Source organism: Aplidium turbinatum, chromosome 6 (assembly GCF_918807975.1).
Source record: "Aplidium turbinatum chromosome 6, kaAplTurb1.1, whole genome shotgun sequence".
Lineage (NCBI taxonomy): Eukaryota > Metazoa > Chordata > Ascidiacea > Aplousobranchia > Polyclinidae > Aplidium > Aplidium turbinatum.
The window spans coordinates 25,743,625-25,771,576 of record NC_137477.1 but is presented as its reverse complement, the minus strand read 5'-3'; the positions used below and the strand labels follow the sequence as shown (position 1 = coordinate 25,771,576).

The window sequence follows — 27,952 nt, the reverse complement described above, 5'->3', positions numbered from 1 at the left end:
TATAAACTTGCATGTTTGTAGAATATTGTTTTAACTAATAGATAAGGTTGTTTAGATAGTTGCTTTATAGAATAAATAACCTACAAAGTCTTTTTTACTACTATCCTAATCTGTTGTCTCAGACAACTGGTGTGCTTTTAGATACATTTTCAAACTTAGTTTTTCTTTTTGCAATTTTATGACAAAAATAACATGGCTGATCATTTAATCAAGTTTTGCTTATTTAGTAGGCTACTATGAAAATAGAAATTATAATAAAGATTGTTTACATTTGGCCAAATTTGCACAACTGAAAACATTTGCTGGATGCTTTTAACCTATTTGCATGATGATTTGGTTTATGAAGGCAAAATAAGTTTTCTGAGATTCACTTTATAAATTGAACTTGTGCTTTGATTGAGTTGCATGCTTTAAAACATTATTCACTAAGGTACCTTGCACAGTTAAATTTTTGTTTGTTTTGTGATAGAAACTAGCTTCAATTGCGACCTAACTATTGTTTATTGCTAAGTCTTGGTATTTACATGTACATTCATTGCAGTTCTTGAATGTGAATAATTTGCATGTTTTGTTGGTTAACATTTTATTGAAATTGTTGTGATACTCTGCTAAAAACAATGTTTTAGTGCTTGATAAATGGTTACCTTCACTTTATTTGTTCTCTTTATTTGCTTTATTAATTATTTTTTTATGTTGTCATCCTATAGTAGGCTAACTCAGTTTTGTTAAAAATGAACTGCTAAATAATAAACATTAAAGGTTTTTGTGTAATTATCCACATGATGATTGAGATCAAATCAAACTAAAAAGCATATAAATGGAATGCCAACATGCCATTATTTATCTGAATGTAGGTTTATGATTTGGTACAAGTTGCAAATGTCACTATTGCAAAAAGATAGAAAGATATTTTTGCATTGCATTTAAGTTTTCGCTTCATTGGATGTTTTGCCCACAGCCACAGTTAAACGTATGGTTTTTTCTTGACAGACTTCATTTTTTGTCATTGGATTGTTACTGATGGAACTTATGTTGATTTTTTTACCTGTGTGGTCCATGCTACTGGTTGTGATGCTGTATATAACTTTACAAGTCAAACACTTCTGGCAACTGGACATGTAGACTCAGAACTTCTAACCAATTAAGTTTGTTGACCATTCACTACCCCTGAGAGTTTTAAACTCAACACTTCAACTACGTTTTTTGATCCTTTGATTGAGTCAAACTCTATTTGCATTTTTGTAGCAAACATTTTGTTTAGTTTCCCAGTATTGAAATAACGATAACTCAGCACTATTTCTTTATTGCAACTTGACTTAAACAAAAGTTAATGTGTTTGTTGTCACATCCCATATATATAATGGTGTTTGATTGCTTTACAAATATTTAACATTACCTCAAACTGAACTGTATTCTTTCAAGAGTCATATAACCACCATCTTTGACCAATATGTACACTGTTGTACAGTACACATGCCAATATCTAGATTCTAAAGTATCTCAGTATACTTTTTTTTTCAGTTTTGCTTTTTTAGCATGAACTTATTTACAGACCAAATGAGATAATTGCATCTGGACAATTTGCCAGCTTTTTTATACCTTAAAATGATTTATCCAATTATGCAAATCAGATTGTCAGATTATTATCGTAGGGCTTGAGATTTTTAATTCCTACGCAAAAAACAGTTTTTGTGTGTAACCAGTATATATGCAATTAAATGATTTTGTCTATGCGTGACATTTAGTAGTTCATGAGTCAATAAAGTAAGGTCCAACTATTTTGTTGAAATGGCATCACCCAGATCATTACAAACCCCGGTTTTAATTTTTTTGATTGATGATGAAGTGAGGTGCTCATGGATTTAACTTTATTGGATTGAATAATGTTATCAAAACAATAAAGAAAAAATCATGTTTAGGCACAGTTCTACCAGGTTTTACTCTGAAAACCTTCAAAGTTGTTCTGCTTGAATAACCTAGTTTCTTTGTTGTCAAAAGCAAATTTATCAAAAAAATTCCATTCCATAATCATAGCTATCTAGAGGTGGCCAACTCCAGGTGGCCATGCCATGGTTTAGAATTGTTACTGTGGGCATTGAAATGTTAAAGCGGCACAGTTTACCATAAAAAACTGTGAAACGTCTTTAAGCAGCTGTTTCATGTAATCAGTGAATATGTATAGATTGCTTGCTAAATGAATTTATAGGTTTTCTGCTTTGATTGTCTTGAGCAAATAGTCTTTGTATTATGGTAAACTGTCCAAGTTTGTGGTTGTTCTTTTGGTATTGCGTCTACTGTGTCTTTGGGGTGTAGCCAGTGGCGTAGCCAAGGGGGGGGGGGGTTTTGGGGGTTACAATCCCCCCTTTGGCACGCGTGTGACGTCACAATATTGAGAATGATGCTTTCAGTCTAAAAAAAATTGCCTACTTTTAAACAAAATTGCATTAAAAGAGCGAGTTTTGCCAATACCAAACATTCAAACATCTTAGCCAGGAATTAGCAACAAGAAAACACAGAGACTTAGCTTTATTTCCGAAAAATGCCAAAGAAAACATGATCTTATCCTTTTGCTATGCTACGGTACCAGACAGCACCGTTTTACAGGAATATTCGTACCCACATTTTGTTGAAAATGCTCTCAGAATGCACCAAATTCAAAGTAATTTTTCAAAATTTTCTGGGGGAGGCCCCCCAGACCCCCGCCGCTGGGTGGTCAAACCCCCCCCCCCCTTTCAAAATTCCTGGCTACGCTACTGGGTGTAGCGGTCTAGTTATCAAAACGGTATGGCTCACTTCTTCAAATAGGGTTTTTAGATTGACGACTTTCAGTCTTATTCTTCTTCTTCATAGTGTATCACACGGCCGTAGCCCAGAGCATCACGCAAGCTCTTGCTCTATCTTTGAACTCGGCCAAATCCTGTGCAGAGCATCTTGCTTTTAGGACAGGGCATTCGAGGAGATGCTGCATCGTTTGCTCCTGTCCACACCACGTCACCCGACAACCGTACCTACGACTTTTCAGTCATAAGTTATGTAAGCCAGTAGAAGTTGTACAGTATTTTTAATGGTTAACTTCCTTTTTCTGTTGATCAATACAACCTTTCATCGTAGGAAAACATTAATTTAGAACAAACACGAAAACAGTCTTGATACTTTTGCCACTAGCAATCGAATTGCTGCTAGAAATGCACTGAGATTTTTATACAGTATGTATATATTTTATCACCACCAGACCATACCACTGCTGGCGTGTGACTTCTACAAATTTGTCCACGCCTTTCGATCTTTGCTCTTATCCAAATACAATATCACGAATGTTTTCATTCTCAGTTCATCTTTCATACCATACTACATGTTTTAAAAAAACTATTGCACTAATCTAAAAACGTAACTAAAATAAACTGACTGACTGACGTAATGTCACTTCTTGAATCTTGTTACTTGAAACTAAACATACTTTACTGTATAAATAGCTCGTGGATTATCGCTTTGAATTTTGTTAGCGTTTACATAGCCTTTTTTCTTCGTGCAACGAGCGGGTTTCGCATTTTCAACATTGGTCTTTTATCAATCTTTTAATCTGCGCAAAACAAACAAATCGGCCTCTTGCCAAAACGATTCTATACTCTTGCCCTGTTTGCTTTAAACATAGTTGATCGAAGTTAAGGCTAAACGTTGATTCATTACTTTACAAGTATGCGTCTTATGTGAATAGGTATTTGCTGGTGGGGTGTGGTACAAGATTTATGATTTGAAAACCTTTGAACATTGATAGTCCTATTTTCAGACAGTATATAAACGCGTAGCTGGATGTTGTGGCGTGGCTATCCAATTATAAATTGTAACAGTAGCAGGAAACGAAAGATTTCAAGAGTAGCGAGGCTTGTGATAACCCATAGCTTGAATGCTTGCTTGTGCCACTTGAGATTATGCAATAGAATAGCTTCTTCAAAATTTGCAATTACAAAATATATCAATGATATGTTTGTGCTTCCCATGTGAAAGACCAGCTAAATTAACACACAGTTAGTGTAGGAGCATTATGAAAATATGAGAGGGGAGAGGCAGGAAGCAATTGCATTATTAGAACACTTAGAACAGCTATGAACCGCGAGATGATTGACCGCGCTACCAAGCGATCATGTGCGCTTCGTGAGTCGTTGAATATGTCGCCAGAGATTGTTGAAGGTCAGATCACGGTTAGCTTTCCAAGATTAACGACAGCAAAGGTACTTCGCATCACAGGCTAAACTTACTTGGTTACAACGTGCTCAACTGCTCGTGTTTGTTTGCACTTGCCCATCCCAGCAGCGCGATGGCAACCAGGCAACGTGGCATTCATAAAGTAAAATTTCGCTAAGAAATGTTCAAACTTAACCAAACCGTTATAGAAGGGACAGAATGGCCCGTTTCGGTGAGTCCGATTCCTTAACGGGGGATTTTTTCATTTTTTTTTTAAATTATTGGGTACCGTAGCCTAATTATTATTGTCGTTTTAGGGTTAGGGGTTAGAGGTTAGGAACTCACCGAATAGTAGCAGACCCTAGAAGGGAAGGGCATTACATGATAAAAAATGTAGTTAATTTACTTTAACTTTCGCCTTTTAAACCATAACATTCAACGAAGAAAACATAAGTTAGGTTCCTCTTTGCATAGTGCTTTTTTCTTCACTGCTCACCACATTGATTTTATTGAACTTAAGTGATCATGATGCGCCCAATCATCGTATTAGCATTGACCATATTTGGAAATAGTATTATGACGGCAATAATAAATAATGTTCATGTTTTGTCACGACTTAATGTTAGATCTGTTTTTTTTTGTATAGATTTATTTGTCGATCATAATACTGTGTGTCATGAAACGGCAGTTAATGCCACACTTATTTTAGCCATTAGATATGTAGTTGTAGTTTTACTAACACTTGAGCTTTTATGAGAAGAGTCTACCTTCTTTTACCTTGGTTGTTTACTTTTACAACAGTACTCGGCTTGTCGTTGTGTTTAGTTTATATGATAATAAATAAGCCAAAACAGGAAGCTACATGGGATTCTTGCTTTTCTACACTGATAATTTTCTTTCAACTGCTAGCACTCTTGTAGCCCCAAGTTCAAAACCAGCAAGGTAGAACGTAGTCCGTTTCTTATAATTGCTCTTCTCCTTAATAGGTGATTTGTTTTCAGTTTGCATTAATCTTAGTTATTAACAGAAGTATTGTCATAAAGAGGGATTGATATATCATAATGACGTTTTTCTTGAGCTTGATATGAAAAAAAGAATGATGATGTTTTGCTATGAAGATAACTCAGCAATGTTCGATTGTTTCGATAATTCAAAATTGCAGTACTGCTTTTTTGTTCTGTAGATTTGTAATAAAAAAGGTGTGTGGTGGTTTGTGATGTGTAAGCAGTGTCCGTAGAAAAGTCTATGCATTTTTAAGTTGTACTTTGTCACCAAAGAACTCTGCAATATTCTACTTTGGCAGCTCTGAGCAATGGCGGCAGCTGGAGATGGACATGCTACCGGATTTAAGGTGAATTTATACGAGTTATCAAATGCAATGGCCGAAGTACTTCAAATAAAATAATCTGTCAATATTATATGTTCGTTGTATTGGTAATCGGAAACAATTGTTTATTTCTGCTTTGTTGAATAGACGTTGGAAAATGCCACATCGTACCGTACTTAAAGAAATGTGTACCATGTTATCGCATTTTTCGAAAAGAATCATGAACGTTTGTCCGAGAAGTTCACAGTTTGTGATATTCTATATAAGATGCTGTGCTGTATGTATAAGATAAGTAACTACAAATAGCCGTTCAATTGACAAATATATAGCGATTGTTTCCTGAGTGAACCATTTTGATCTTACGCATCAAATGCCCTTATAAGTGAAGCTTATTTCGTCTTTGCATTTGCATGGACGATAATTCCCAAATTGGAAGCCAAGACGATTAACCATTGGTTTCATCTGTCAGAAACGATACGGCTAATTCTATTTTAGTCGAATTACACGCTAATTGAATGTTCGAAGCTTTTGATGCTTTATTATAAGTTGTGGAAGCATACGCTTAGCAGCAGTAAAATTTATCAAAAATGAGGCTCGATTTTGATGAGATCAGTTTTTACGTAAGTTAATTTTGTTTTTGCTTAGCTATGAGTCTTTGAGAATGATTAAGTTTTTTTCATGAGATGCGGTTGAATAAAAACTTGTAATTTATGCAAATATGATTGGAATTTGGAACACTATGCAAAAAAAATATTTCTTATCTTGGATTCACGAGCTTGTAATTAGTGTTGTGTTGATTGACAATTGCGGGCAATGGGTCTTGTGCGATTGACTCTTTGAAGCGAGGTAATTCTCCAAGTTCACCAGGAAAGCTTGTTTGATTGCTGTTGGTCGTTCATCAGCGTATTGACTGAGTACATGAAGGCAATTGATTCATCTCAACACAGTTATTAGCTCGCGACATGCGATTGCTGTTCCAGGCAAATTCATATCCAGAAACATATATGACTTCCTGCCTCACTGCATGGTGGTGGAAGTTCGTCATTAAACCCACACATAATCATAAGAATGCGCGCTCTGTCCGAATGTGTTGGTTGTGCGTTGAGTAACGTGATTGCACTTAGTGCATATATCATATTTTCATTTTTTAACACAAAAAATAAAACTAAGGTCCCACGCATTCAAAGAGCACACAACAAAAGTTTTAGCTACGAGCAATCATGTGTTTTTTTGAGCGTTTTCGCCCTTCATGCCAAACTACAAACCCAGCATGCGTTTTAAATCTTATTCTTTGAGCATGTTTCCAGCACAATTTTCGAATGAGCATGCTTGCGAAACAATGGAAGCATTCTTTACCTTTGCTGGGTGTGTCAGTGCAGTCTGCAAATCTCAGTGCAGAACTGTTGCAGTGGCAATGTAAGTGTCAAACATATATCGTGATTTTGTTGCAATAACTGCGTTGAAATGTGTTGCAAGCAATGATGGTGCTTGAAATTAAGGGTGTGCTACTATTCGGTGAGTCCGATTCGGTGAGTCCGATTCGGTGAGAGCCTTTTTCGGTGAGAGCCCTATTCGGTGATTTTTTTTTTTTAATTATTGCGCGCCGTAGCCTAATTATCATTGCCGTTATAGGGTTAGGGGATAGGGGTTAGGGGTTGGGGGATAGGGGTTAGGGGGTTTTTGGGGTTGGGGGTTTTTGTGTTTTTTTTTTGAATTTTTGTTTGAAAATTATCGGGTATCGTAGCCTAATTAAAACCCCTAACCCAAAACCCCCCAACCCCCCAAAAACCCCAAAACCCCCAACCCCAAAAACCCCCAACCCCCTAACCACAAACCCCAAAACCCCCCAACCCCAAAACCCCCAAAAAACCACCCCAACCCCCTAACCCCCAACCCCCTAACCTCTATCCCCTAACCCCTATCCCCTAATCCCTAACCCCTAACCCTATAACGGCAATGATAATTAGGCTACGGCGCGCAATAATTTAAAAAAAAAACTCACCGAATAGGGCTCTCACCGAAAAAGGCTCTCACCGAAAAGGGCTCTCACCGAATCGGACTCACCGAATCGGACTCACCGAATCGGGCCATTCCGTGAAATTAAGCCCAGAAACGCATTGTCTATATTTTTTTCATTACCCCAACTCTGAAAGCACCATGTAATGGCTTCTGTTGTTTTAGTGAAATAATTGCCACGTGGAGCGTAACTAATGCACTGAAATAAAGCTCTGCAAGTAAAACCCCTTGAGCTAGAATAGTTTGCTCTTGAGTGTTTCCAAGACCAGTGTACTTCTTGTATGATGTTTGATGCGAGTCAAGACTTGGCGTATGGTTGCGGACTTTCATCAATCAGTTTTGACTCATCAGTTTAGCGTTTTATGTACAGTATTCCCAGACAAGTACTGAAAAACATCATTCACCCCAGTCCCCAACCCCATGCAGCAAATCAGACTCACTTTGCTTTGCACTATTTTGCATTGACAAACGTTCATTCACATTACAACGTCAAGTCAATGTAAAAACAGAATTGCCTGTCAGGATAAACCTAACTGACTTGCAGCCAATGAACTCCACTTGTGAAATAAACATTACGCTAAAATGTGAATTACTGAGATATTTTGGTGTGTGGTACTGTAGTTATATTACCGGTATATTACTGAGTGGATTCCAGTGTACGCAGTTGAAATGTACCGAGTTAAGAGAATTACGTTGGCACATGCAGTGTTTGCAAGGTCGTTCAAACAAAAGTAAACAAGAGGCTTAGCTGCTCTGTAATACTGATTTACAAGCCAAGTGTGTCAATATACAGTATCTTCCTGTAGTTCTTCAAGCATTGAGCTAACATGCTTGATTCTATTCGATATTACTTTGAAAGCTTGTTTCTATGATAAGCTTTCAACGTAATGTCAAATAGATTTCTATGATAATTGCTTTTTCTGTATTTGACATTGATGTTGCTGATTCTGTATTTTGACAACTTTTACGCAATTCTTATGCTGGTGCTTACCCACAAATTTAAGTTTCATTGCGTTATATATTTACTGAAGGCAATAAAATTTATGAGCCTGGCAGCCTGCCACGCCAAGTCTGTTTCTCAGCTTGCTTGATAAACGCTTTAGGTTGGGCTTACTTGAGTTGGCGTCTTGAAATCAAAATAATTAGCTTTGTTTCAGCGCAAGCAAACGTTTTTTTTTGGTTTTTTTCTTCACGCATGTAATTGTCAGGCCTGATGCCTTGACAGCAGAATCTGTCATTTTTTATTAACTCAACGTCTGGGTCTAAGCTAGAAAACTGCGTCCTTTTTACATTAATCTAACGTCTGCAGAATAGTTATCTTCGTCTCCAACGTATTTATTTCCTTATATGGCAACCTGCTTTGAAGCAATTTGTGATGACGTCACATATGTTCTAGCCTGCGGATATTCAAGTTTCATGGATTGTTTGAAGAGACGTAAATTATTCACTTTGCAACGTATCGTATGAATTAGGGTTTTACATCACAGTTTTGTCTGTTACCGACTTTTTTATCCTTTTTCACACACTTTGGGTTTTTATCAAGCCATATTAAGAACATCCTCAAATCAAAATAAGCTCCCAAGCAGATTACACAAACAACTGCTATTTACTGAAAAAGCTGTCAACTTGGCAAAACATGTTGCCACTGTCAGTTAGTTCAAATAAAATATTTTCTAAGTACAGGATGCATTGCTAATCCAGCAGCAAATTAAGCAGCCTCATTTTGATGATGAGAAATCGATTTCGCTGCAATAGTCAGTCGCACAACGTCAAGAGTAAAATAAGAATTGCTGGAATAATCGTTGTGTGAACGCTGGTAGTCGAGTGACTGCCATCAGCAGCCTGTCCGAATACCGGTTATGAGAGCGATATCTGTTCGATACGTTATAGGTCTACAATCTACATCATTACCGTATTTGGTCAAAGTGGTACATGCTTGATTACCGGTAAAGCTAAAACAAAATACCTTTTGTTTATTATGTGTTGTTTGTCTTGTCTATTACAAGTAATCGCGGCAAATTATTGATGTTTTTGGGTCGTTTTTTTATTTTATTTATTTTTTATAAAAGTACAGTGGTTTAAAAGTAGTGATGCGTTGCATTATTTATTACGTGATAGTAAATAAACGTCATGCTTCGTAATGTACTCAATGCGTAGATTCTGAATGAAGGATTTAGCTAGAAAATTATAGTCAACCGGCTAAAGTAAACTCGGTTCACCGAAACGAGTAGGCGGTTAGCTAGCGGTTTTTGAAGAATCTACCGGCCTACATTTCACACGTTCAGTCATGCGAGGATTATTGAATTGTGTTCTGTACGAACGTACCAGTGTACTTGTGACAGTGAATTTCATCACAGACGTTTCTAGCAACAAACGTTTATTGTTGTTTGCTGAGCTCTGGTGTTTACAACTGTAGCAACTGTATATCGGCGTTTGGTCCAGTGCGGATTTGTTTGCAATGGAAATGGTGAAGTGATCTCGTGAGTTTAGGCTTAACTTTTTATGCAGTCTCAACACTTTCTACATGATTTAAATCTTTTGAGATTAGAAGTTAGTTTAAGATATTGTCGAGAGTTGGGATTATTAGGGGGTTTTTGGGTTGAGCGTGGTTTTAACGAAAACAACTTCATGAAATCCTTGTCCAAATTAGTGAGATGACGTATCAAATCAGGACCATCGTTTTAGTCTCAAGCATGGCCACCTAAAGATATGGCCTGATTTGTCACATTTTGCAGAAATTTCCAGGTTTTTCTAACTTTGGGCGAACGTTTAAATAATTTTTTTTAAATGAGATTTTTGCGCTTACTTTATTCTTTTCCCCAGATGACACAATAGGTCTTAACATCCTCACATGTTGAAAAACAAAGAAAATTTGATTTCGAAGATTTTAGTCAGACTGTTAATTTTCAATAACAGTCTGATTTTGCGTTTTTCAACTTACTTTTTCTCATTTGCTACTGCTTCCCCAAGGCAACAAAAAAGTTTTATGTCATTAGGAAACCACAAAAAGTAAAAGCATCTCAGAAAATGTCAGTCAAACACTAGCAGTAGCTGTAATCGAAATCTGCAAAATATGACAAATCAGGCCACATCTCCAGGTGGCCATGTCTCAAGCTACGTAGAAACGATGTAACGATATTGTTGGGAAACGTTGTGTTGCTGTACTTTGGACTGCTATGTTGATATGGAATAACTACACGATGTTATTATAACCTGTGAAGTGTCCATGATGTATATTCCTGTCAAAGGAAACTGTTTTCAAAGACATGGCAATTGCATGAAGACCACGAATTTATCAAAGTTGTGTCAGCTTCGTGCTTATCGACCTTGAAATAACGTTGATAGCCTTCAACTATTTTGTTGACATTAACAATGACTCTTTGCACAACTCATTTTGAAGCTCATTATATTTTCATAAATACCGAGCAACAAAAAGTCGTGGGCCATTAACGAATCAAACTTAAAAATGGCTTTGCTATTCTGATAAAATACATTGTAACTTAAGTTGTGAATTTTTGGCTTTGCTGTTCTGATGAAATACATTGTACCGTAACTTAAGTTGTGAATTTTTTCATGCTTTTGTCCTCAACCGGTCTCGCCGTCCCGGACGAAAACATGAGCTAACACGCGAATGAACAAACTCTATTTGAAACCTTGCGATGTATAAACATACACGAATACTTCTTTAAGCAGTAACTACAGTAGTAAGATACCATTCGAGTCTACATGATATAATATTGTAGCCAGCAGCACCACAAAATCCACTTGATTATACAATATCTTGATACTGCATAAGTGACTACAGTTCAATATATTTAGTCGAACATTAACATGTTATGTTATGAAGTTAGAAACGAGTTTATTCATTTAGAATAATTGGGGTTCTGTAGTGTCGTGTGTAACCTGAGTGTGACGGTTATGACGTCAGTGCAAGATGAATTAATTGGAAATCGCTGGACGTTGAAAAGATGTAAAAATGGAAACTTGCAGTCTGTATCGTCGTCGTAAAAATCAAGTTTCAATCGAGGTTGGGTTTTAATTTGGTTCATCCTGCCTGGCATAAGTCACACTCAGGTTTTAATGAACTTGCTTGCAAATAAACTGCTTAGCATTCTTTGAGTTACCGGTAGTTGAACTATATCAATGACGGTGGTTTGCAGACGTGGTGCAATTTGCTTTGCTCTCAAACGTGTTTTTCAGAACGTTGAAACTAATTAACAATTTTCTTTTGTGAAGCTTGACGTTTTGATGTCATCTCGATAGTGTTGACAAACAAAGATGTTGACAGACTAATAGATCAACGGAAAAATAACGCATTGGCATGTTTATTGTACTCCCACTACTCAAACCATCAATGACAGGTGTGGGTGCGTTTTGTTAACGCTTATGCGCGAGAATACTTCGCTAAGCTGAAATCACATTGACTTTGTTGGCAAATCGCTTTGCATCTCATTAAAAATGTATTTGATTGAAGTCAGTTTGCAGTTTGGTTTTGTTTCGTTATTTCCCAGACGGCAAATCAACCGTTTTTTACATTGATTCAACGTTTACAGACGTTGAATCAATGTAACAATCTGCTGATTTGTCGTCTGGATTGTGCTCGGTTGATTTCTATTCTTTAGACGTTCAAGTGAGGTAAAAAAAAATAGAAGTAATTGTTCAAGGTCTTTCTCATTATCTACGTTTTCTATGATACCATTGTTATTTGAATCGCACAGTTCGAGTGGGTCTGCTGTCAGTATTTTATCTGTCTACCTAAGTTTGTAGTACAAGTGTCACGAGTAGCGCTTCTCCCAGCCAGGAAATTGGTTCTTTTTACGTTGCTTCAACGTCTACAGACGCTAAAGAAATGCAAAAAGTAATGAGGTACTTAGGTGGGTCGAAAAGTTTCTAATGAAGTTGCCACTTAATACTCTGTCACATGACCAACCAGGTTTATCTCTCCGTGCACTTGAATAGCCCGCAGGACAAGCTGATTCTGTCTGCTTGGTGAATTTGTATAGCGAGATTGGATAATAGTAGTCTACTTTTAAATTAGTTTGAGGCAAGGCAGCTAGCAACTAAAGTATTTTATGTTGATTTAACGTCTACCGACGATCTTCATTAGAAAATATCAAAGCATAATATACAATTCAGTTGAATGTTGTCACTGTAGTTACAAGTTTATGTCAATTTGTTTGCACTTCTTGATGTGTCATTACTTGATGCTTGTGTGCTGAATTACTCAAGTACTTGCTACATGTGTAAACTTTGAATCGACCAAGCCAAGAAAACACGTCTTCCTTATGTTGACTCAACCCAAAGGGTGCCTTTTACAGGGCAGATTGCAGCTGTTTTGTGGCGGCCAATCATCGATAAATGTCTCCTCTCTCGATGAATGTCAGAAATGAATCTAAATCATGGCGTAAAGCAACTGTTTAAGTTTTGCACGGTACACAGTTATGCATTACTTCTTTTCTTTCAGTGATACACAGTTTCTAATTTCGATTTTTTGTTTTGCTGCAGCGTGGTGAAAGGTATTCTGTCTCCACCATGGAAGGGGCTCTCACTGCCCGGGATAGAGTGGGTGTTCAAGATTTTGTGCTTCTCGAAGATTTTCAAAGTGAAACCGCTTTCATCAACAACTTGAAGAAGAGATTCAACGAAAAACTCATTTATGTAAGTTTGGACTCTCAAACAATATTTTTTAATCAAGTTGATTATTTTACTGGATAGATTGCAGCTGTTTTGTGGCGGGGTGTCGTAACTGGCAGCTTCATAAATGTTCTAAAACTTGCAAGTGGTAATGGAAAAAAACGGCCTTGAGTATGAAAATACTCATTATTGGCAAGACCTTCCTGTTCAAGTAGCCTAATCCCAATCTTTATCTACATTCTACATGTACAGTAAGAAGAGCTTGTAAGTGTGGTACTCTATCTTCTCGGTGGATGTTTGTAGTCCTGTTTCACTTGGATTAACAGCGCTTCTTGTCAACATTTTGAGCGATTTGTTTTAACTTTGCCTAAATATTGCTTCTGACTCACAGACTTATATCGGTTCTGTGCTTGTGTCTGTCAATCCATATCAAGATGTAAAGTTCTACACCGCCTATCACATGGAGAAGTATCAAGGTGTCAACTTCTACGAGATGCCACCTCATGTGTAAGTTTATCGCCTAAAAATAATGTTCTCACAATCAACTTGTTCTGCGATCTCACAATGTACAGAATCATGGTCACAAAGATCACGAAAATTAGGAGTTATAACATCAAAAAGTTTGAAAGATTACATACCATATTGACACTGAAAAATTTTCCTAATATTTTTCCGTTTGGTGGCAATCATGGTCTATTTCATCACTGAATAATTTATGAACGAAAAGATTTGGAGGAGGCTACGACTAATACGACGACTTTACGACGCCACGATTTTACATATCTAGAAGATTCTGTGCACACATCGTATGATATGCAAACTTGAATGAGCGCCAAAATGCTCTTTTTATCACTCATACAACTAAAAATACTTGAATGGTGTTTTGTTTCGTGGTTAAACGTCTGTATACTACTACCCAGACAGCCAATTAGTCATATTTTACATTGATTCAACGTCTAGTTCAACGTCTAGACGTTGAATCAGTGTAAAAAATGACTGATTTGCTGTCTGGGTACTTCTGCAAATCGGTTGGAGTAAACTTGCACTTTGGTGCTACAGGTACGCCATAGCTGATAACTCCTACCGGTCTATGAAGAATGAGTCAAGAAACCAATGCATTCTCATATCCGGGGAGTCTGGTTCAGGGAAAACAGAGGCATCGAAGTACATCTTGCAGTATCTGAGTGTTTGTAGTACATCCAGTGAAAAGGTTGACGACATTAAAAGTCGGCTTCTACAATCCAATCCCGTTCTTGAGGTAATTTGATTTGTAAATTGTTGAGAATTGCATTTTTGGTCAGTTGCTATTGAAAAATTATTCATTGAAATGTCCGCCCTAATAGCTTTATCGAATAAAACCTAGAAATTACGGAAGAAGAAGAGATTAAGCAGCACTGGCTCAACTTTTGTTTCTTGAGATGTGCAATTGTGCGTTTGTGCAACACACTTCAAGGCTAGATCTCTTCTGTGGTTAAAGAATGCAATATTTTATGAACAAGAATAAAAACAACTTCGATGCCTGTTCAAAGCATTTACAAATATGCAAAATAGCCTCGATTAAGGTTACAAACAGACTTTCTCAGTCCGAGGATAAATGTTTCCCTCAATCAAACACTGCTGTTTTGAAAGTTTCCTGTGTTGTGACGAATTTATTTGGTTGGTTGGTTTTTGCATCTTCATCCTTGGACTGACGAAGCCTTGATAGGTTATTTCTGGTAGTTTTGCATACTGTAAACTAGAGGCTTTTGACGCAGGGCCGGTAAACGAGATTGACAGAGTGAAGTTTTCCGATTGTTGAAGTGTTGTTGCCATTTCTTGGCAAAAGAGCTCCGTATCTCGTTTTGATCTAGGCGTGTTCACTGTTCAACTGCTGATTGAAAAACAATAAGTCAGTCGCTATTGACACAACAATCAAAACAAAAGCAATTTGATTAAAATTGTTGGGCGCTTTCAGATTTAATCTGGCCATTATGATCAAATGCTTTCTTCTTAGGCTTTCGGTAACGCCAAGACTCATCGCAACGACAATTCCTCCCGCTTTGGCAAGTACATGGACATCCAGTTTGATTTCCGTGGGGCCCCTGTTGGTGGCCAAATATTGAACTATCTACTTGAAAAGTCCCGAGTGGCAAGTATTTTAAAATTAGAAGTGAATAAATAATCATGACGTAACCTACTTATTGTTATGAGGTGCTCGCGGTTACACCCGGGAACTCAAACATTGGCTCATTGACAAAGTGGTCTTGGTAACAGTTTTCTCATTATGTTATCTTGAAGTGCCAGTTACTTATTATCTAATTGCGTGAAACTCTTACAGTTAACTAACCGGTTCCTTTTTCATTAATTTGATGTCATTAGACGTTGTTTAGTTTGATTACTTGACCTACTGCACCTTATACACGCCAATTTATATGTGTTTAAGAGAGAAATTGTTGCAAAATATTGAAAATTTGTTTCCTCAAACTTTTCTATGCCAACTCAAAGGACAAAAGCAAACCGTGTTTAACTTTTTTTTCCTATTAATTTGATTTGCAGTACCAAGCAAAGTGCAATTTTTGTTGGCTGGGTAAGCACAAATGATGAAAAATGTGATGAAAAATTATTTTCTGCTTGTATTTCATGTAAAAGGAATATTCTTGAGAAAATCTTCTTCGTTACGTTGAAACAACGCTTGAAAAAACATTGCATTGAGATGAAACGACAAACTTGTTATACAAACTTTTCTGTTCTGCCAGGTTCATCAGGCCAGTGGCGAGAGAAACTTCCATGTTTTCTATCAGCTGCTTGAGGGAGCGGACGATGACATGCTCAAGAAATTTTCGCTCGAGAAAAGCCCAGACAAATACTTCTACACCTCACAGGTTGGATGCTTCACTGAGTAATTTATCTTACTTTTTGATTGATGAAGCAATACGAAAGTGAATTGCAATGATGTTAGTTTGCTCGGGTTGTGCACAACCTTGCTGCAGTTGTCGATGCAGCGACTTTTAGTTGTCAGCTGTGTAGTTCACCTGGTTGTACCAACAAAGCTAGCTTGGTGTACTTTCAACAGTGTTTAAAATTGAGGTCTTAAAAGAGTCCCGAATTTCTTATACAACGAATACTTTATACAACGATATTACAGTGAGTATGGTTCCACAATATATCATGTCGATTGGAATAGCAATCGCTATTTTACAAAACTAAATAACTAGAAAGGTGCTTCTGGAAGACTGGAACAACAAAACTAATACGCTTTCGTAAGTTTTTCATACTTTCTGAATTTAACGATGACTTCTTTCAATTGCAGGTGTTTTTTTCATTTGTATTTTTAAAGTTGTGCCTAACTCATCATTAACAAAGATGTGTGTTTTTTTAGGGAAAATGTGCAAAAGTTGCCACCATCAATGACAGAAGAGATTTCGTAGCGATCCAAAAAGCTTTGAAGGTTCTCAATTTCTCCGAGGAAGACTCGGAGGTGAGTGTTGCAAGGAAGATTTTATCAAAAACTTGAACTTTAGTATATTCTATGAATGTTTATTGTTTATGTTATAAATAAATACTTTACTTAGAAAGACATACTATATAATGTCATGCTTTTACTATATTCTTAATTCTATAATCTCTACTCTGCGGTAAAACGATCTAAAATGAAATTCTGACATCAACTCATATCCGTTTAAGGTTAGTTCAAGGTCAACACTTCATGCAGCTTAGTGTAAAAACGCACATCATATTTTTGTTTCTATAAGAGTTTATCACGCTAGCAAGACTTGGCAAAGCTTTGCAGATCAAATGTTGCGTCATTATTACTGCTGTAAGACTAAACCATAACCGAGATCTTAATGTCACGATGATATTTCAGAACTTATTCGCCATAGTTGCAAGCGTCCTCCACCTTGGCAACGTCACGTTTGAAGCAGACGACCACGGTCACGCTTCAGTGGCTAAAGAGCATCTTGTCCACACAATCGCCAACGTAAGTGGCTGCTTCGTCACGCACAGCGCACAAGCCGCATATTGATGGCTCATCATCAACATTGCTTTTGAAAAATGAGATTGATAATAAAGTTTTTCTTTTTCTGGTCTGTAGTCAATTCTATCCTCTTTTTCGTTCGTTGAAGCATCAATAGAAAAATTTGAAAGTACCGGTACGCATATTTTTATTGTACTTTTACTTTTGGCTTGCTGTTGATACCCTAATTATATTTAAGGACTTTTATGCTGGGCTACCTTATTTGTAAATATATCAAATAAATGTGATAACTCTTTTTTGTTGTTGCTTTAACTAAAACAAGCAAAAATATTTGAATGGTTTTTGTTTTCTCAGTTGATAGGTTGTCCACTGGACCAGCTTGTAAAATCCCTCACACACAGGACCATTGAGGCTAACAGAGAGAAAATGCTTACGCCCCTCACTGTGGATCAAGCCGTTTACGCCAGAGACGCTCTTGCGAAAGCTGTTTACGGGCGAATGTTCAACTGGCTGGTTGAAAGGTTGAATGGTTCCTTAGCGAACAAGGTACACTATTTATGACTTTAATTAAAAAAGATTCACCTGCTTTTAAGTTTTATTGCCTGCCAGCGAAGTCAACTTTGTCTCAGAACTAATTAAAATGCTGCTAACGACTTTTTGTCCGTATTACGCCGATTGTTTGTTGGATTTACGCCACAGTGGTTTGTAATCGGTAACAAGTAGACCACAATCCTAATCAATTTTTAGAAGTTATCTTTTTTTAAACAAGATTGTTCATTTTTTCAGGATGACATGCGCAAAAGTGTGATCGGGCTTTTGGACATTTACGGATTCGAAATTTTCAAGTCGAACAGTTTCGAACAATTTTGCATCAACTACTGCAACGAGAAACTTCAGCAACTCTTCATTGAATTAACTCTCAAGCAGGAGCAAGAGGAATACAGAGCAGAAGGGATCGAGGTATGTACAAGGAAAATGCTACAGAAAGATGACTTTTCACATGATACTACGTTCATTTTACGTAAAACTTGCACACTTTTTACGTTTTCTCTCGACTGCAGTGGGAGCCCGTGGAATATTTCAACAACAAGATAATTTGCGATCTTGTGGAGGAAAGACACCGTGGCATGATCGACATCCTGGATGAGGAGTGCCTGCGACCAGGAGATGCCTCCGACAAGACGTTCCTCGCCAAGCTCGAGGAAACAGTTGGAGAACATCCTCACTTCATCACGTAAGTAAACCAAGGCACGGCACAAGGCAGAAAACTACACCCATGTGTCAACGTAGATTTTTATCTCTAACAGTTTCTCATGTCGTCTTTTTCAGTCACAAGTTGGGCGATTCGAAGATACGGAAAACCATCGCCTATGATGACTTCCGCTTGGTGCATTATGCGGGTGATGTCACTTACAACATCGAAGGTAAAGTATTAATCGTGGAGCTGCCACTTGCACGCTTTGTCTTTTTTTTATAGAAACGTATTACGTTTGCCAATTTCAATCTCAAATCTTGTAATTAATAACTTAACATATTAGCAACATAAAATAATAAAATTAAAAAAGAGGGGGGTTTGCGACACTTTTTAACCTTGAATGGGCGTAAAGTCCACAAGGGATCCACGTAAAGCAGATACTTAAAGCATCTAAATATAGTGAATACACTATAAAATAATAACTTTACATTTACTTTTGCCTTTCATGGAATGACATTATAACTTTGGTAGGCTAATAATGTAACAATCTCAACAACTTCAATTTTCAAAGTCTTATTGTGGCCGTTTATTAACCTACTTTTTATATATTTTGAAAGAAAACATTTGTATTTTGCTGCCAAAATTTTCATGTTTTCTGATTTTTTTTTAGGATTCCTGGACAAAAACAACGACTTGTTGTACAGAGACTTGAAAGAAGCGATGTCCGAAGCTACAAACGCGATTGTGAGAGAAACGTTTCCCAAAGCTGAACTCTCCAGGTAGGAACGTCTCAGAGAAACTGAATATATTGCAGTTTCTAAACAGATTTCCTCTCAGTCACTTTCCTGACTATTTGGATTGTAATTGAAATTTTATTTTGCCGGAATAAAATCGTTTTTTGCTTTTGCTTGCTTTTCAGGTTGATTATTTGTTATTATTATTTTGCGCCATAGTTTTTTTTTTCATCGGCAAACCGTTATCCATTCACCCTTTGAAATGCAAGATTCTAACGTAGCGTTTAATTTCAGCACCATTTCATTTGCAACTGTTTTCAATTGAACACTTCAAGCATCTTTTTAACAAACCAAGTATTCTTGTGTGCTGCGCTACCAAGACAGTAAAGTCCGCCCCGTTAGCTCAGTGGTTACGCGCCAGACTCAAGATCACGCGGCGCAAGTTCGACTCTCGGGGCGTGCGCTTGAGCAACGCACGTTAAGGACTGCTCTCCATTCAGCGGCATCTAATGAATGGAATAATTTCCCGGCAACAACACTTCAACAATCGGAAAACTTCACTCTGCCAATCTCGGTAACCGGCCTGCGTCAAGAGCTTCTACAAGTATGCGAAACTACCAGGAATAACCAATCAAGGCTATGTCAGTCCGAGGATAAAGATTCAAAACCAACCAACCAGCAAACCAGTCCCATTATACGCTGTGCTGTGTACTGTTCAGTCCATTGATAGCTGTTTTGAATCCTAATTGGTCCTAATTCTTCATTAAAATTTTAGACTAAAGCGTCCAGACACTGTCGGAACACAATTCCGCTCCAGCCTGAACAAGCTCATGGTCATCCTCATGTCCAAGGAGCCTTCCTATGTCAGATGTATCAAACCAAATGACGCCAAGATGGCAAGTGAGTTGGTTTTTGGTTTACAAGACACTCTTTTCGATATAAACCAAAGTTTCTCAAAAATGAAACCTTTTATTGTCGAAAAAAGGTCATTAATTTTGCAATATTGAATTTTTATGATTCTTTTTAAGCGCTGTTTTATTTAATTCCAATAGCATTTCAACGTTCATGATCCAATGATAAGTTAGGCCAAATAGTTGAACTGCATTAAAAAAGAAATGAACCCCAAATAAGCAAAGCAAATGAATTTGCTTGACAACCTGTTTGACAATTTTGAATTTCAAAAGTTTCCATCGTCTTCAGATCGCTTCGATGACAACTTAATCCGGCATCAAGTCAAGTATCTCGGATTGATGGAGAACCTCCGAGTCCGAAGAGCAGGATTTGCATACCGCAGACCTCACGAAGTCTTTCTTAAGCGGTGAGTGAGCTCTTGAAGATATTTGAAGCTTTCTTTTCGTGAAAAGGAAAACTATATCATGATCCAAAAGATATCTATGGTAACTGGAAAATTCTTATTAATCTTTTTACGCCTTATCTTCTGTAACTTTAATGTAACTTTCCTTCATAATTCCAAAGTAAAATATCTTTTTCTTTTCTTCGAAATGTTCTCACTTCAGTTTTTACCTGTAGATACAAGAGCTTGTGCCCCTCCACGTGGCCTAGCTACACATGCAGTGACCGAGACGGTGTTGGTCAGCTCTGCAAATATCTCGACTACAAAGAGGGAGAGTATCGATTAGGAAAGACCAAAGTCTTTATTCGCTTCCCGAGGACACTATTCGCTACAGAAGATGCCTTTCAGGTTTTTAATTAAATTTTGGCTGCATAATTTTGCTTTGACACATCAAACTTTCAAAGACGACTAATTGCTAAGTAAAAACAAGTCTTTTTTCTGTTGTGTGCGCAACTGCGTATGCTCCGTTCGTACCCAGCCATGTTTTTGTTAGTGGTTAATATACTAAAAGTAGAATTGTCAATTTTGTTTCCTTAAAGCCTTAATGTTTTTTTTTCTATGTTCAAACAAATAACTTCAATTAAGTAGAAAGTGACTTCCGTCTGGTCAAGATTTGTTCTATCAATCTCCTTTGCAAATGGTCTCAGATTCGCAAACAAGAGTTGGCAACATTGATCCAAGCGACGTACAGGGGCTGGCACCAGTGGAAGTTGTTCCACAGAAAGAGAGACGCTGTCACGCTCATCAATTCCCACTGGCGTCGAGTGCTGGCTGTTCGCTTGAAAGAGAAAAAGAAGAAGGCTGTACAAGACATAAGAAAGTGAGTAAAAAAAGGGAATATTTTCCTACAGAAAGGTTTTTCAAGATACGAACTGGTACTTTCCCAGTTGACAACGTAGCCACATCATCATTGAATATGTCACAACGACTACAAGAATGAGGTAATACAGACGAGGTACAACAAGTAGAGGCTCGTTCAACCATAATGAATACTTTACATCAATTTTTGGTGTTATTTATTGAAATGTTTGGGTGGAAGCTGACGTTTCAGTCCTTCGCTGCCATCCTTGTTGTGCGAACTATTCACCATTTGTGTTTGTACAATTTTTTCCTCGCTAACAAATACAAATAAACAACCGAAGTTACTCCAAGTGGATATCACTGTAGCGTGTTTGTCCTCTTGACGCGGTTATACCTTTTCTTGATTTTAAATCGTTGTTAGTCATGGATAACATTAGTTCGAATATCTTGTTTTTGATCGTATTCCTCATTTATGTTTCCACCATAGGTTCATAATCGGCTTTATGACGCGGTTGAAGCCTCGTTGCCCAGAAAATGCTCACTTTCTTGACTATGTGAGAATTTCATATTTGGAAAAGTGCAAGCAACGACTTCCCAAATCTGTGCTCGACAAATCGTGGCCATCGCCTCCCGCGGCACTGGCTGAGGTTAGTTGACGTTGCATTAGCGTTACTTTTTGTCTTTTAAGTGCTGATGTGTTGCCTACTGTACTCAGCACGTCATTGCGCACTGGGATAGCAAAGATTGGCGATGTAATGGAATTGCTATGACGCTTTGTGAGAGTAACACCGTTTTGTAACGTAACATTACGTTGGGATGAATGAACCAGTGCATTTGAAAGATTCTTTTACTCGTTCTGTTGCTTCACATCAGACAGCAGACCTTCTGAAAGACTTAAACATGCGAAACTTGACGTTGAAATACGTCCAACCAATCACAGCAGAGAAAAAAGCAATCATGGAAGAGAAAGTGCTCGCCAGTGCCATCTTTCGGGAAAAGAAAAAAGGCTACGAAGAAAGTGTTGCCAAGCCTTTCCTTAAAAAGCGTGAAGGTGAGTTGAGAAGGAAAATAATGCGATCACCACTTCAGACGTTGCCTTCGAATGTTGAAATCACAAATCATTTGATGCCTTTCCTGCACAATATGATCATTGCATTACTCTAGGAAGAGCTGCGCTACAAAACACATCATTTCCGTTCTTTCAAATTATAACTGATACGGCAAACGTTGGTTTCAATTTTTGTTGAACAACATACGACCAAGTATGCTGTATATGTACATACCGTCGCCTCCCGCGTTTCATTTTCTTCAAGCGTTCCAGTTAAGGAAACGGGTTTCTATAATGTCATTACTTGACTGACTGCTGTTCTACATAAATTGAAATTATAAAACTGATCTACATACACAAAATCGAATAAAGAAACGCATAAGAGAGACAAAATCACATGACGCTTAATTGCGCAAGGAAAAAAACGCAGTTTTTTATAGTTTTATAATTTCAATTCATAGAGAACAGCAGTCAGTTTGTTACTTGATAAGGGCTAACATGAGTATAGCCGAAAACGTTTGTAATTTTTAGTTTTATTTAAGTTATTATGTTAAATGCCGTCTGTTTGTTAGGTTTTATTTGTCCATGGTTCAAACAAATCACTTCTTTGCCAAATTTGTAGTTATTGTTTTGACGTCAAATAAATCGGTTGGTTAATGGTAATCCCAGACAGCAAAATTCGCCATTTTTACATTGATTTAACGTCTGCAGGCGTTGCTGTTAGGGAATAATTTTGCTGTCTTGGAATAATTCCCCAAGCTTGATATGATTCGGTACCTGTTGTTCAGTTGATGATCTTAAACCGAAGATGAAATCCATGATAAGCCCCGATGAGAAGATGCTCTACACCTGCTCGGTCTCAAAGTACGATCGCCATGGCTACCATCGAAGGCCGCGAGTTTTGGCCGTCACCTCTAGCGCCACATACTTGTTCGATAGCAAAGACGGAAAACTAAAGCAAAAGATTTCACATTCGGAATTGCGAGGTTTGTTCATATTATAACTTTGTTGTTAAGGATTTCGATTAATTAATGCTCATCATTTAACTATAACCTTTCAGCGCTGCTTTTTATAGTTTCAATCTTCCAATCACATTCTTCAAAGATAGTTTCGCCAATTCTGCTATGCCGATGGTTGGTTTTGCATCAGTTTGCGTCAAACTTCTTTTATACCGCGTTATGACGTAGGAATATCGACCAGCAGTCTTGGAGATCACGTGTTCGTATTACATGCGCCGTCTGACAACAAGGAGAAAGGAGACGCCATTGTGGAGAGCACGTTTGCGATCGAGACTGTCACCAAGCTGGCCAGCATCGCCAAGAAGAATAGAGATGTTAAAGTCGTCGACAACGGAAGGTCAGAAGAATATATCTTTGTTTGTCTGTTTTTATGTTGTGCAACGTAAGAATGGAGTTAAAATAAAAGTTTCAGGCTTTTAAAAGCGTTATACTTTTAAGTGCTTGTGTTTTGATAGCTTTAATCTGAATGTAACAATTTGATTAAAAAGAAGGAATGTAGGCATCTTTCTGGCATCATCAGAGTGTAGGCATCTTTCTGGTTAGAGAACCAAATCATAGTTGAATTTGCTGAATCAGCGTCCTCTCCTGGTCCTCCTGTAACTATTTTGTGCCAGAAGTTGCTGTAAATGTAGATGAGGAGGTCACTCTGATTACATTTTTGCTGCAAATGTAATCTTGACGAAATGTATTATCGGAAAAGAGTGTTCATTTAAGTTGGGTTCTTCTCCCGTCCTTGGCAGAAAGGTCATATTCTTTCGCGTCTCGTATATTTTATTGCCGACCTACATTCTTCATTAAAGTTTGCAAAATTGCAATTATAATTTGATTAATAAATAAAATCAGCTCAATGAAAATCAGTACTTACACGACCTACTAGAACACGGCCAAATATGTTGCTATTTGAGAAAATTTCTAAGAGTCTGAATTGTTACAATCATAGCTATGATAAACCTGTCATCTTCCCATTACCAGAAGTAAGTAAAATAAGCAATATTTGCACCAACACATATGTTTGGCTTTTTTAACCGGAGATTAAGTATGGACGTTGAGCAGTTAAGCACAGTTTACACAATAATAATTTAATATATATGTAAGACTTTTCAACTGCACCCTGGAGGTAGTATCGTTTGGTGTAATTGCATGTTCCATTTAAAATATCAAGGATTTTTTGTGGATTCTATGTTGTAAACTGTTCATTTGATGTGTCAATTTAAATTTTAATTCGTTTGTTTTTTGCCAAGTTTAGTTTTGCAAGTAAAAAATATCGTTATTGGCGAAAGTTCCTGCTTTACAAAAAAACCTAACGACTGTATGATGAGACTACATCCAGGATGCAGTTGGAAAGTCTTACATATTTACATTATTATTGCATACATTGTGCTTAACATACATATCTAATCTCTGGCAAAACAAGCCAAAAATATGTCTAGATGCAAATGTTGCTTGTTTTAACTTTAAGTGGAAAAATCACAGGTTTATCATGGCTATGATTGTAACAATTCAGACTCTTAGAAATTTTTCCAAATAGCAACATATTTGGCCGTGTTTTAGTAGGCCGTGGTCCTTAGTAACCACACTATAGTTTCAATGCATCAACTTCAAACAACGTTTAAACAATACAATAACCTTGTTTTTTTCGCAGCATCATGCACGATATGAGTGGAGGCAAGCAAGGTACAATCGAATATGTTCCTGGTAGCGATGTAACTGTTTCGAAATCTAAAAGTGGAACTTTACTCGTGGTATGTTGGCTTTTGTTTTATTTTCTGATAGACAACATATGTTAACGTTAGGTTCTCAACGTTTTTGATGTGTTTGTGCTAATCTTCCTGCTCCTGTGCTTGCCAACGTGCCTGAACTTCACGGCCCACTGATTTTGTACGTCAACGTGATGCGTCATTTATCTTGGGTCAGCTGCGTATCCTAGTGGTGACAACGCACGTCGCTCAGAAGGTTGCCAGTTCGACTCCAATCGAGCGCACGCTGCTGTGGTTTTGACAAGACGTTGAATGACAGGCTCTGCAAAATCTTCATTGTATGTTCTCTGTTGGATGCAATAAAGCTTCCAACTCTTGTTAAAAAAGTACTCAAGAAAGTTTTGTTTCATGATAGCCAGTTTTAAAAATTGTGTGAGTACGAAAGATATTTATGTGCAAAAAGTTTTTTTTTCATGTTTGTAGGTATTGAACGTTCAAACGTTGTTCTGACATTTTTTATTTTTTATTCTAGGTCGCCCCAAGAAGATGATTTTGATCTCTGCTTTGTGAAATCAGCTGCATTATCATCAAACAACGTCTCCTTGCGTTGAACAAATTACATTTTAATGCTCATCTAAACACGTGATTGTATTTTGAATGACGCACAAGTGTTTTTTTTTCTATCCGCGTATCTGACGGGGAGAGTTGACGTTCTATGAACTCGCTTTACAGTCGCATTCATTTAAACAGCTCTGACTTAAAGCCAAGTGTTCCAATTTTGAACTTGAAAACGTTACAATTGAAATCATCACATTACAATCATCGTGAGGTTGTGGGTTCGATTCCTCTTGGAGAATTTTTTTTATTTTTTGCCTCCACATAGTTGACAACCATGTTGGGTTCAAGTGAGTCTTGGCAACTAAAAAAAAAACTGTGGACGTTTCTCCAACATAGACTGTTGTCATTCGTTTTGACAGGTTTTCTTTGCGACGCTACTTTCTTGCAAAATTACGTAGTTATCTGAATTTCGTTAAGGTCGCTGTGAAAGAATAGGGTTGTTAATACCGAGAAATGCCGAATTTACAAAAGAATATTTTACATCACTACTTAAGTACTTATCTTGTAGTCTACCTTCTCTGTCATATACTACATTACTGCTGCGTTTTGCTATCATCGAATAACGTTACAACGATGTAAAACTGATGCGATTTTGCTTCTTTGGTGTGACTGGTATTGGTGCTTTTTGTTGTATGTATAAAATTGAACATAGACGACAAAATTTAACGTAAAAGAGTTAACTTTCTGCTTTGACTGTTAGTTTTGCTCGTTTCCCTTTGCAGTTGAATTGTTTTATATTTAGTTACTAATTTCTTTTGGAGAGGAGAACTCTGATGCAGCACTACAAATAATTGCACTTTTTAGCGCTTTGTTGGCTCATGTCCACTATGTTAATCTCTAATTTTTTTGCTGCACTATTGACATTTAATAAACTGAAACCACTAACTTGCAATTTTGCCAACAATAACAACCAGTGTTTCTCTTTCCAAGTTCATCAATACAAGGTCACATGTTCTGAGGCTTATCATTTGTAGTTATTATTATGTAGTTTGTAGAGCTACTTTATATGCAATTAACAAGTTTCGCAGCAGTTAAAAGCTCTCTGGTTATTTTGTTCCAGTTCTTTTGTACAGCAGCTAACTTTGTCCGTATGCATCTAGCTTGCAAATCTTGTTGTTTGTTCATCGCTTTTATGGAAAAATGACAACTCTACAAGCGGTTAAGTGATTTTCCTTGCTGCATGCGACTGTTTTCTTATTTAACGTAATGTTTTAGAAGTGTTCAAACGACAAATCTTGTAGAAGTGTTCAATTCTAACGCGAATAAAATCAATTACGCCAAAGCACAACCTCTGTTGCTGCCGAGTGGCGATGCAAAGTCATGAAAAGTGTTCAGAGTAGAACCACACCGGTGGAAGCACTTTGTGGCTAAGCCTAAGTCAATAAGCACAAACTTCAGAATTTCAAATAATCTTTTAGCAATTTAACTGTTTTTGTCTTCAGCGCGCTGAAGTTTGCGCTTCAACGATTGTTGCTGAACGGACAGTTTTTTTGTCATTGTTATTTCAAATTTGACTCCAATATTGTAGTTTTGAGTATATTTTTTCAAACTTGTGAAAAAACACACAGGAACGTCAGACAAAAAGATGTTTCTTCTTATTTTCCTTGAAACATAATGATTAAAGAATTCCTAGAGTTGCTGCTCAAATTTTTAAAAATCCAAAAATTATCATAGATATTCTTTTGGGGTCAGATAAACCAATCACTGTTTGAGGGTTAAATAGCCTGAAGTATTATTCTTCCACCACTCGCTCCATCGAGCCAATGCGCTACAGTTGCACGGCAGTCCGCTTCTCTTGCCCGAGAAGGAATTCTTCTAACGCTGTATAACGTAAACATTTTTAACTAGAAATAGGTCAATTGTGGCTTATGAAAGAGGCTAAATGGAAAGATTGTTCAATATTCATTAGATAATTAAATTTTAGTAATAAATACTCAGCAACGTAGGCTGTAAACAACAAACCATCAACTTACCAAAAACAATTTTGTACAGCTGAAGCTGCTGGAAACTTTTTTTCCGTAGCGCCCCTTCCCACTTGGCCAAATCGTTGCCCATAGTTTCCTGAAGCATTCTCCTGGTGGTCTGGGATAACTTCCTGCCGCTGAAGCCCACAATCCGCCCCGATAGCTCAGTTGGTTAGCGCGTGACTTCTGGAACGAAAAAGCTTCAAGATCAAGCTGCGCAAGTTCGACTCTCGGGGTGTGCGCTTGAGTAACGCACGTTAAGAACTGCTCTCCATTCAGCGGCACCCAATGGATGGAATAATTCCCTGGCAACAAGGCTTCAACAATCGGAAACTTCACTCTGTCAATCTCGATGACCGGGCCTGAGTCAGTGATTCAAAGCCTCTACAAGTATGCGAAACTGCCAGG

The 27,952-nt window shown here is 37.4% G+C and overlaps 1 protein-coding gene across 1 annotated transcript; it reads left to right on the top strand.

Annotated features, from left to right (window-relative positions):
• The first annotated feature begins 5,315 nt into the window (after positions 1 to 5,315).
• Positions 5,316 to 26,862, top strand: LOC145772708 (unconventional myosin-Ic-like). Its single transcript, XM_082584581.1, has 23 exons — positions 5,316 to 5,533; positions 13,031 to 13,183; positions 13,551 to 13,666; positions 14,219 to 14,417; positions 15,153 to 15,287; positions 15,895 to 16,020; positions 16,518 to 16,616; positions 17,004 to 17,117; positions 17,469 to 17,660; positions 17,901 to 18,074; positions 18,176 to 18,348; positions 18,444 to 18,538; positions 18,980 to 19,088; positions 19,819 to 19,943; positions 20,244 to 20,361; positions 20,574 to 20,745; positions 21,045 to 21,217; positions 21,686 to 21,845; positions 22,072 to 22,249; positions 23,035 to 23,232; positions 23,434 to 23,602; positions 24,908 to 25,007; positions 25,495 to 26,862. Exons 1-23 carry the CDS (start codon positions 5,495 to 5,497, stop codon positions 25,510 to 25,512), a joined length of 3,135 nt encoding a protein of 1,044 aa, XP_082440707.1. The 5' UTR covers positions 5,316 to 5,494; the 3' UTR covers positions 25,513 to 26,862.
• The last annotated feature ends 1,090 nt before the right edge of the window (positions 26,863 to 27,952 follow it).

Excerpts from the sequence above, each read along its gene's own strand:
- LOC145772708 (XM_082584581.1), top strand. The coding sequence starts at position 5,495 with ATGGCGGCAGCTGGAGATGGACATGCTACCGGATTTAAG. Across the intron at positions 16,021-16,517 it reads AATACTTCTACACCTCACAG|GGAAAATGTGCAAAAGTTGC; the intron begins GTTGGATGCTTC and ends GTGTTTTTTTAG. Across the intron at positions 17,661-17,900 it reads ATGGTTCCTTAGCGAACAAG|GATGACATGCGCAAAAGTGT; the intron begins GTACACTATTTA and ends TCATTTTTTCAG.